Genomic DNA, 10,190 nt, shown 5'->3' with positions numbered 1-10,190 from the left:
ATAATGAGATAATTATAAAAAGTAATTTAGGATTGAGTATGCTAGGACCCACAAAGCCATATTGTTTTTAGAATTACTCACAAGCTACATTGAGTAACTAGGGCTATCACACCAACTTGCAAACTTAGTTTCTGACTCGGACTCTATCTCAACCTGATGGCCTAGTCTTGACTGATATTTAGTTTATTTATATTAAAAAATTTCTAATTTTTATAAGTATTTTAAAATTTGTAAAATATTGTTTATGGATTGGATTGAGTTGAACTGGACTTGTGCTTTTGCATCTTTACTTATGGATTATGCTCTAACCTATCACCTACTTATTTCTTTCCTTATTTGCTAGCTTCATTGGGTTATTAGTAGTCATTAACTTTGATTTAATTTTACTAGTTGTTATTAGACCTTCATGTGCCCAATAACCTTGTTAGTTCTCTTGACTGCTCTTTTCTTGCAATTACATGATTGGGTTCCTTTTTTTCCTAGGCATTAGTAGTTCATTACAAACTTAACTAAACTAGCCTCCTACCATTATAAAAGATGTCAGAGATGACCATACTGATGCATTCATTTTTTTTCTTTTCAAAAAGGAGAGAAATATAGACACACTGAGTGTAGAATTTTTTCTTCCATCTTTTATCACCTTTTCCCGGACAACCTCAAGCTATTTTTGTGCAAGTTCTTGAGGATCTATTAGTGTGCTAGCACTACTGGTGCAAATCAAGTCCATCGTATCTTATGAAAAAACAAAGTCGAAAGCCTTGTACTTGTAGGGGTGGTTAGAACATCTCTAAGGATAGTGCCCAATACACCTTGGATCCCATATAATTCTCATTAATTTTTTGGTTTGCAAGGAAGGTAGTATGTACTATAATTCTCATTTATATAAACTCTAGTTCATTTTGATACATGTTATGTTTCCTGCTAGTATACATTGCAACATATTGTAGTACAAATCATGACTTTGCTTGATATGCACCACATCATAGTCTGAACTTGTCCTTTGACTCAACGAGGGTGATAGAAATATGATTTTTTTTTCATTAAGCTACTATTATTAGTAGAAGAAAGGATGGAATCCATTTTTTTTAAAGATGATAATAGAAATAATATTGAGGATAAAGCTGCTATTAGAAATAATTTGTTTAATTTCTTAAGTAACTGGTGGAGGATGGATGAGGATGATATAGACCCAGTTATAGTTCCCCTACCTAATACTATTCTATTTGATCCTAACAACGAGATGCTCCCCAGAGCGGTCTCGGATGGAGGAATGAGGATGGATGAGGATAATATAGACCCGGTTATTGTTCCACTACCTACAATATTCTATTTGAGCTTGACAATGAGATGCTCCTCAGAGCGGTCTCGGATGCTAAGGTTGAATCTATATTACGGTCTATATTAGGGGATAAAACGCCCAGTCTAGATGATTTTCCACCGTTTTCTTCAAATACTATGGGCCGATCATCTGTAGAGATATGTGTCTTGTAGTGAAACAATTTTTTACCTCGTGTTCTATGCCTGCATCATGGAAATACACTTTCTTTACTCGAATCCTTAAAAGATCAGATGTATCACTCCCATTTATCTCACTATGGCCCAATCAGTTTATGTACCACTCTGTATAAAATTATTGCTAAACTGATGGCTAATAAGATGCAACATATGCGCATACATTGATAAATCAGGAACATAGTGCATTTATTTTTAATGCTTAGGAGATCACATATGATCTATAGCGAGCTTCAGTTAGACATACTTATATGGCGATTAAACTGGATATGGAGAAAGCATATGATAGAGTTTGGTGGGATTTTCTGTTCTTTTCTCTTCAACATTTGAGTTTTTAGGATGCCTGAAAAATTAGATTTAGGGCTATATTAAGTCACCCTCCTTTGCTATTTTCGTTAGTAAAACTCCTTCGGATTCTTTCCACTCTTCTATTAGGGTGCAACAAGTTTGTCCTTTATCATTCTACTTATCTATTATTTGTGTATATGCCCTACCGAGAATATTAAAGATGGTGATAAAGAATAAATCATTATTTGTGTATCAGCTGCGCCGAACAAGAGTATCTATCTTTCATCTCCTATTTGCGGTTGATTGCATATTGTTTGCTAGAGCCACTTTATCTAATACAAAAACTTTAGTGGCTATTTTAAATAATTATGGTGCAATTTCTAGATAAAGGATAAATTTTGAGAAATCTATGGTGAAATTTAGCCTAAAAGTCAACACTCTTACGAGACAGTGCATGAAAAATCACTTACACATTAAGGAATCTGATGGCATATGACAATAATTGGGAATTCCTATTTTCAGTAAGAGATTGTCCTCATCTGACTATAATGGTATGATATAGCAATTCTTGAATTGATTGGATGGTTAGAAGTGGAGGGCTCTATTTGTGATGGGTAGAGTTACTCTTATTATATTGGTACTTTCTTCACTTCCTATTTATATAATTTCTCATACTATTATTTCTAGAGAAGTGCTTCTGAAGTTGGACAGCATTATCAAGAATTTTCTTTGTGGCTTAAATGATAATTCTAGAAGGGTGCATCTAATTTTTTGGGATTATGTTTGTCAATCTATTCAAGATGGTGGTTTGGATATTCTCTCTTTGGTTACCAAAAGTGAGGCCATTATGGCTAAACATATTGTGAAGTATTTTTTGATGCAGGATGGTTTTTGGAGCTCCTTTATGAAGGTGAAATATGGTCTCTAGTCATTGGCATCTTGCCCGACGTGTACGCAAAGTGCCTCTCCAATTTGGAAGAAGATTAATTCCCATGCTCTATTTATTTATTCTAATATTAAATGGTGTATAAAGGATGATGGATTTATAAATGTGCTCTAGGATTTATAAATGTCATCTCTACATTTAGCACGATGGCCAACTTTGGCTAATATTTCGGTACTTGAAGGCACTATGGTTAAAAACCTCATCATCTCTAACAAAAGAAAATGGAATTAGCCAATTCTAATTCAAGCCTTGTTAGAGGAATTATGGATAGAGTTTTATCTATTCCTATACCCCATGGTGATCTTAGAGACAGGTTGGATAGGGGTCCATCTTCCAGTCTAACTATTAAGGTATCTAATCTTTATTGAGCTTTTCTATCCAAATCTCAACTAGTTTGTAATATTGCTTGGGTCTGGAGGTTACAGGTCCATCCCAAGTTGCTTTGTTATATGGAAATTAGCATGGCATTGGCTAGTGCTATATTATCTCAATGTAGTTTCTATATTTCGAGTTATTGTGGTATTTATCAAGAGGTGGAGGAATCTTTATCTCATGTCATACTTCAATGTAGAATAGCATCTCGGGTATGGAGACAAGTTTTATTGCCGAATTTATCTACTTTCTCGTCTTAGTCCTTGGATGAATTTCTACAAACTATTAAAAAAAGTTTTTTCAGTAATGATAAAAAAGGCGAAAGTCATTCTAATATGTTATATTGCTTATAACATCCGTTTGGCAAGGAATGATTGCATCTTCGACATGGCGTGCTAGATCAATTTTTCTAAAAACTTCCATCTGAGCTCACGAATTCCTTCAAGTAGCTGCTATTGAGAGATATTTGATAAGAGGAGCAATATGTGGATCTTCTTTTGCAGTTTTTGCAAATTTACAAGCAATATATTTTTCTTGGGAGCCATTACCTTCCTATTTTTTCGAGATCAATTTTGATGGCAGTGTACGGAAACGAGGTGCTTCTAGTGGATCAAACTTTGTATCAAAAGTGCTGATGGTATATTCATTGCAACAAGTGGTGTTAGGATTCTTAATGCCACAGTTCCAATGAAAGAATTGTGTACAGCCTGGGAGGAACTGAATTATGCTATATATACAATTGGAGCTTCACAAAATTCATTTAGAGGGTGACTCTATGATAGTTGTCAGATGACTTTCTGATCCATCTTTTGCTGATAGTAGTCTGCATCCACTGTTACAGGTTTGTTGGAGAACGATGTGATTATTATTCTCTATAGATGTCTTACATATTTTTAAAGAGGCTAATAGTGCTATTAATTAGATGATATTTTATGTGACAAACCATATAGGATCAACATTATGAGTTTCTTCAGCTGATCCTCCTGTTTGGTTTTTAAATATTTTATTTTTTGATTTCTATGGATGTATCTATTCATGTTTAGTTTAATTTAATACATCTGATTTACCAAGAAAAAATGGAGAAACTTTTTGGATATAACCTAGACTTAGAACCAGTAAGTCTCCTATGTTTTGTAAGAGACTTTGATTCATTTCCATCCTCACCTAGCCAAGCTTCCATCCATGCTAGTTCTTAAAAAGAATTAAAGAAAAAAGGAAAAAAATTGAAAAGCTCCTTACCACGTGAGATTGAGGTTTCATGCTACACAAAACTAGTACTATGTGTAAGTGAATTGCACCAATTCTCTTAAGCCATATGACATGGAACTCCTATTTTTTTTTTTTTAATTCCATAATCAGACCTATAGTATTTTATTTATTTATTCTATTATTTGTTTATTTGTATGTTTATGTATACATGCACATGCATGCGTGCGTGCAATCATGCATGTCTGTCCGGGGTACCCTGCCCTAATTCAAACAAGACTGGGCTTGGTACATATAGTGGCCCATGCAGCCCAAATTACATTAGGTTGGGTTCCAACTGTTCTTTTAGTTAACCCGTCTCGGTTTGCAGCGGTCGCTCAAAACCTGTGTGTCGCAAGGGGACGGAGGCTCAGCGGCGTTGGAGAGGGATGGACGAAGACGACGAGATCGAGGGAGGAGTGGTGGTGGGGCAAATCCCCACGGTCTTGGTCCCGCGCCACATCAAGAAGAGGTCTCTTAGGAACAAAGGCCTCACCGTCGGTTTCGACGACAAAGAGCTAAGGCACCTCCTCCTCGCTTTTGCATCACTTTTTTTTTTCAAAAAAATGTTTTTTTTTTGGTTATTTTCTTGTGTTTTCCAACGATTTTTTTTGATTTTTTTCCTGCGAATTAGCTTTTTTTCTATTTGGTATGGTTACCTATATAAACCCTAATCTGGGTAGTGAGAAACCCTGGTGGACGATGGTTAGAGATCGCGCTATGCCCAATATAAGTCCTTTTCTCCATCGTGAATGCGTTTCCTTCTTATGGGCGGTTAGAAATTGAAGTAAAAAAGGGCCAATTTTTTTTTTTTAATTTAGTTATTACATGACGGGAACATATTTTTCAAGTTTTGGCACAATAATTATGATACTAATGGGCACAATTTTTTCATGGCAATCCAAGGTGTTTTACTTTCAGTTTTGTGGTAGTTGGAAAACAAAAAGTTAAGGACTTACCTTCGTTCTATTTCTGATGCTAATTTGTTACTTCTCTTGGATTTAACATATTGTATGATTGCCATTCCAAAACCCAACAGATATATATAGTTCATGTTATCGGCGAAAAATACGTATATATTCTTTTGAATCGTAAAATGAATTTGTTATGTGAATATGCTGTTGTTTGTTAAGCTTTGGTTGAATGCTTGAAGCTCTCTCTCTAGGGGCTTTGAGATGTTAGGTGAAGAAGCTCACAAAAACTCTTACCATATCTTAACTGAGAATTTATTTTCTATAGAAGTCTCAAATTTCAATATTATGGAGCAATTCAGTTTCTTGTAAAGTATGCCTCCCTCTTCTCTGATAGTCGTAGATTCAAAAATTTAGATCATCATCATCACCACTACCACCACCATCAAGTTTGCCTCCCTCTTCTCTGATAGTCGTGGATTCAAAAATTTAGAACATTTGCTAAGGTGCATCGCCGTCATCGTCATCGCCGTTGCCATCGTAAATTTCATTTCCTTAGCTAAAATTGAACGTGATAGGCAACTCTCTGCAGCTCTGTTGTTTTGTGGGGTTATTTTCTTCTACATATTCTTAACCAAAGTCTAATGTGACAGGGACTTTGTTACTGGCTTCCACAAGCGAAAGAAGAAAAGGAGAAAAGAGGCTCAGAGACAACTGAAAGAAAAGGAGAGATTGAAGCGTATCCAGGCTCGTAAAAAGGTTGGCCTCCCACATGCATATCCTTTGTAAATCCATAGATGTAATAAGTTATATTTGAAAAAGAATATCTGACAATATGAGTATTTTTTACAAGCTTGTTGCTTTTGTTGGTTATTAAAGAATGATTCTCTCATATTACCACTTTATTTTTTACTTTTAATTTCCTTATTTTGAGAAGTACTTTTTGCATTATCTAAAGAAAATGTTGTCACAAGACATACTTTTTGAGATCATAATATGATCCATGATTCCTACATTGTTAATTGAAGTAGTAACATTTTTATCTTTAATTTGAAATAATTATCGCAAACTTTCATGTTCCGTTACTATTAAGTTCCTGTGAGCTTTGTTTGAGTCAGTCAGTTCACCTAGGGCCTGCTTGGCTGGCTCATTGCTTGCATTGCTTATCTGTCAAGAATTCCAACAGGTTTAATCATGAGAAGCTGTTAGTGGTTGGGACAGGAAACCATGGATTATCCAATTTTTGAAAATCGAGATGCCAAAAGTCGACTTCAGAAGGAGGAGTCCTGTATCTGTATTTTTTTCAGGATAGCTTGATTGAGGCATCCCTGGTTCCAAGAATCTCTCTGTGTGTTAGTGTGTGTGTCCCTGTGTGCGTGTGCTGTTACCTCTTTTCTCATCATTAACCCTAACCTAGCTTGTCTTGTAGACAGGGTTTGCAGTCATCTGAGCATGCGCTATATAAAAGCCTAGCCGATGAATATTGTAATCCTATTAGAAAAATTGTTACTTAATATATACACGAACATGATAAATGTTTGTTCCTTAACTTTATAATTCAAAATCATGTGAATATGCAAGGAGATGCTCCTATGAAGAAAATCAGTGAAAGAAATGATTCAACAAATGAAATGACTATGTGCTTCAAGATAACTGTTTGATAGTAAATAATCAAGTATGCCATCTGAAATTAGGAATATAGATAAGATAGCTTCTTTAGAAAGGGTTAATGTTTGGAAGTAAAATGATATAGTTAGCTTTCATGATCGAAAACTATCTCAACATCTTAGGACAGCATCGATTTCAAAATTGGTGTACTTTGTTGTTAGAAACTTGAACCTTAGTATGTCCTTAGCTATGTCATATCATGGATTATTTACACTTCACAAAGGAAGCATCAATTGCTTTAGTTTCATAATATTTTTGCTATTTTTTGTCTTGTCATAGTGCTGCTTCATTAACTACAGAGTAAAATTTTTTGAAGCATTGATCTTGAGTCTGGGTTTGAATGAGATAGTGATGTAAGGATAAATAGAGAAAAATACATGTGGCAGTGTTAATGATTAATTATATCCAGAAACGTTTGATGCTTCTTGTTGAGAAGAATGAGCAATCACTAAATACATTATTATCAATTTACAGCCTTATTTTTTTTGAGCTAGTTAGTTACCATGTGCTGGAAAATGTACAAAAGAGAGCCTCTTCATCTAATGAGTCAGAACTTCTTTGTGCTTGCATACTTTTGCAATAAATAGCTAGGAAGGCATCACGTCCATATTGTTGTCCGAAATGTTTTCTGGTCCTAAATCTTACTAGAAATGTATCTATAATGTACGTAATCTACTATTCTATGAATTACAGATGAAGCAAGATTGTGCTGAATGCCTTCTAACCTTTAATCCTTCTTGCTGATTGGCGTTTAAAATAGCTTAGACCGAAAGTTGGTTCTCCTTATAATGAGGTGTCATTTTGGATGTGCATTTCAAGATTTAAGGGAATTTTCAACTATTCATGTTGATATACCTTATGTTATTTTTGTTGCTTTCTTTCTTCTGTTTGGGCATGACATGTGAATTATGTTCATGTACTCTGCTCTCCCATCCATTCATGCTATCCTAATTTGATAGAATATTCTCAACACATGTTGGATAGGATGTTGCAAATATGATTATTCAACTTTGACGCTTCACATCTTTGACATCTTTGTTCTCTCAATGGTGTATCGTAATGCTCAACAATAATTTGGATCATGTGGAATGATTGGCTCATTGGGTTGGTTCAGTTGCAAAGATCTTTGATCCAACTTGATCCCTTGCTCCACCTTGAGAAGGGCATAAATAGTTTTTGCAGCTGCAATTTGGCCCACATCTGAGCTGGACTTGAGGAGAATAAGCAGTGGAGGGATGCCACAAATCGGTAATGACTGCATTGGAGATTGGAGGATCCAATTTTTGAATAGGCCTGAATTAAGGCCCTTGTGAATATGTTGGTTTAACTTTTGACACCTTACACTTTTGACGGCTTTCATATGGTGTATCCAAGTGCTCAATGGAAATTCTGAAGATGCAGAGTGATTAGAACATTGGGTTTACACACTGTGAGAACTGTTAATAACTTGTTTGGGGATTAGAAAATCCAGAATCTTAATAGGCCTACACCAAGGCCTTGCCCAAAAAGGTTCTAGTATCCATGCAAATCGTGGTATAAAAAATACCCTATTTTTGGCATCAGTAGAAGGGTTAAGATATATAATGGAGCAATGCTTCTAGCTAATTAGTTTTGGAATAATGAAAGCTTAGTTTCTTCGGTCATGATGATATACCAAATTAGTGGTTTTACTGTCTACAGAAGGGCCTTTTTCTAAGGAAAGAAGAAATTGCAGGAGCAGGTGTTATTTTCAGATAGCTTGGTTGGCGTAATAGCAGAAGCATATTATGGATGACAATTAGTACAGATCCTCTGGAGGCCAAAGCAATGGCCCTAAAGAGGTCTCAAGTGGCTATTCAGAAGAATAGGTAACTCTCTTTTTGATATATTCTCAGTCTATAGGTGAGGATAGCACATGAAATGACAGAATCTAGATAGTGTGTGAGAGAGAGAGCAAGGGATTTAGTAACTAGATAGAAAAGTTGGAGCTTATGGCATGAGAAGGGAACACCAGAGGGAAGGTGCTTGACCAGCTTGCAAAATAGCGCCACAGATGACAGCGCCAATGGTGGTGATCAAGGTGTTTGTAGTTTCTACTTGATTTCAGTTCATGATATCTGCAACGTGAAAGTTTGAGATGAATCCTTATGACCTTACAACATCCGATAATATAGAAAAAGGGCAGTGGCTTTATCTTATTAATTTCAACAAAATCTAATTGAAAAATTTGATGAAAATCACTGTCATTCAACATCTCTTCTGTTTTAATAGCATGTTACTCTTTGTTTGTTAGAAATTGTGTTCGCTCTTTTAAATATGCTGTAGCTGTAAGTTCTTGTAGTAGTGGCTGCCTAAATCTTTTGTTTCTACTAACAGGGGAATGTTGCTATAACTATCATACAAAAATTTATCATGCCTCATTTATACAGTTTTTAATATTGATCTCTTGTTTGTTGCAGCGGAAGCAAGAGAGAGAATTGGCTCTATATGGCAGAATTATTTCTTCAGAAAATCCAGTAGGATCTGATTCAGGAGCTGATGATGGCAATGATTGTGAAGAAGATGAAACAAACATTGCTGGATCAGTTCCAGGTATATTCTGTACCACAAATTACTCATTGAAACAAGTTATTGTATATTGCTAAATATGAATTAATATAGTCATTGCAAGATCATGAATTATTAGAAGTTCTTTTCAATTTGCATTTTTTGCCATCATGAATTTTTCCCAGTTGAATAGGATTCTGACTTTTTGTGCTATTATTTTTCTCATGAAGAAACAAAGGCGTATGAAGATGGCACCACAACAATTACAGTGACCACTAGTGAACTTTCCCATGAAGACGAAGATCCGAGGCCAGCACATGTTATTGCTAAGCCAGCCAGCAGAGTCGAAAAGCGTAATAGCCTATCTACGAAGAAGCAGCCACTGAAGAAAGTTCATAAGCACAAATTACACAATAAGGGTCGGAAGAAGCCTACATTCCAGAAGAAAGATAAAAAGAAGGGCAAGAACAAACGTTAGTTGATATGATAATGATACTTTCATTTAAAATTTTCTAACCCGGCTGCAGGATTCAGCATGTTACTTTTGCTTGTATGCAACCATGGAGGTTGACTAGATGTTTCTCTGAGCGCATCAAGCTATATTTCATTTGCGGTGCCGATAATTCTGGTCCCCTTATATTTTGCATCAATTTTGTTGCAGAAAATTCTTAGTAAAACTTAGTGTTGTGAAGGAGCATGTGTGATGATTTCTGTGTTCCTAC

The 10,190-nt window shown here is 35.5% G+C and overlaps 1 protein-coding gene across 1 annotated transcript; it reads left to right on the top strand.

Moving 5' to 3' along the window:
- Positions 1-4,752: 4,752 nt before the first annotated feature.
- Positions 4,753-10,159, top strand: LOC103695458 (ribosomal RNA-processing protein). Its single transcript, XM_088702838.2, has 4 exons — positions 4,753-4,890; positions 5,932-6,033; positions 9,381-9,513; positions 9,699-10,159. The coding sequence occupies exons 1-4, from the start codon at positions 4,753-4,755 to the stop codon at positions 9,944-9,946; spliced, it is 621 nt and encodes a 206-aa protein (XP_088558964.2). The 3' UTR covers positions 9,947-10,159.
- Positions 10,160-10,190: the final 31 nt, after the last annotated feature.

The sequence above is a fragment of the Phoenix dactylifera genome, chromosome 8, assembly GCF_051530095.1.
Source record: "Phoenix dactylifera cultivar Ajwa chromosome 8, Ajwa_hap1_PhDact_Kaust_v1.1, whole genome shotgun sequence".
Taxonomy (NCBI): domain Eukaryota; kingdom Viridiplantae; phylum Streptophyta; class Magnoliopsida; order Arecales; family Arecaceae; genus Phoenix; species Phoenix dactylifera.
The sequence above is the reverse complement of the archived record's forward strand: the minus strand, read 5'-3'. Positions and strand labels throughout refer to the sequence as shown.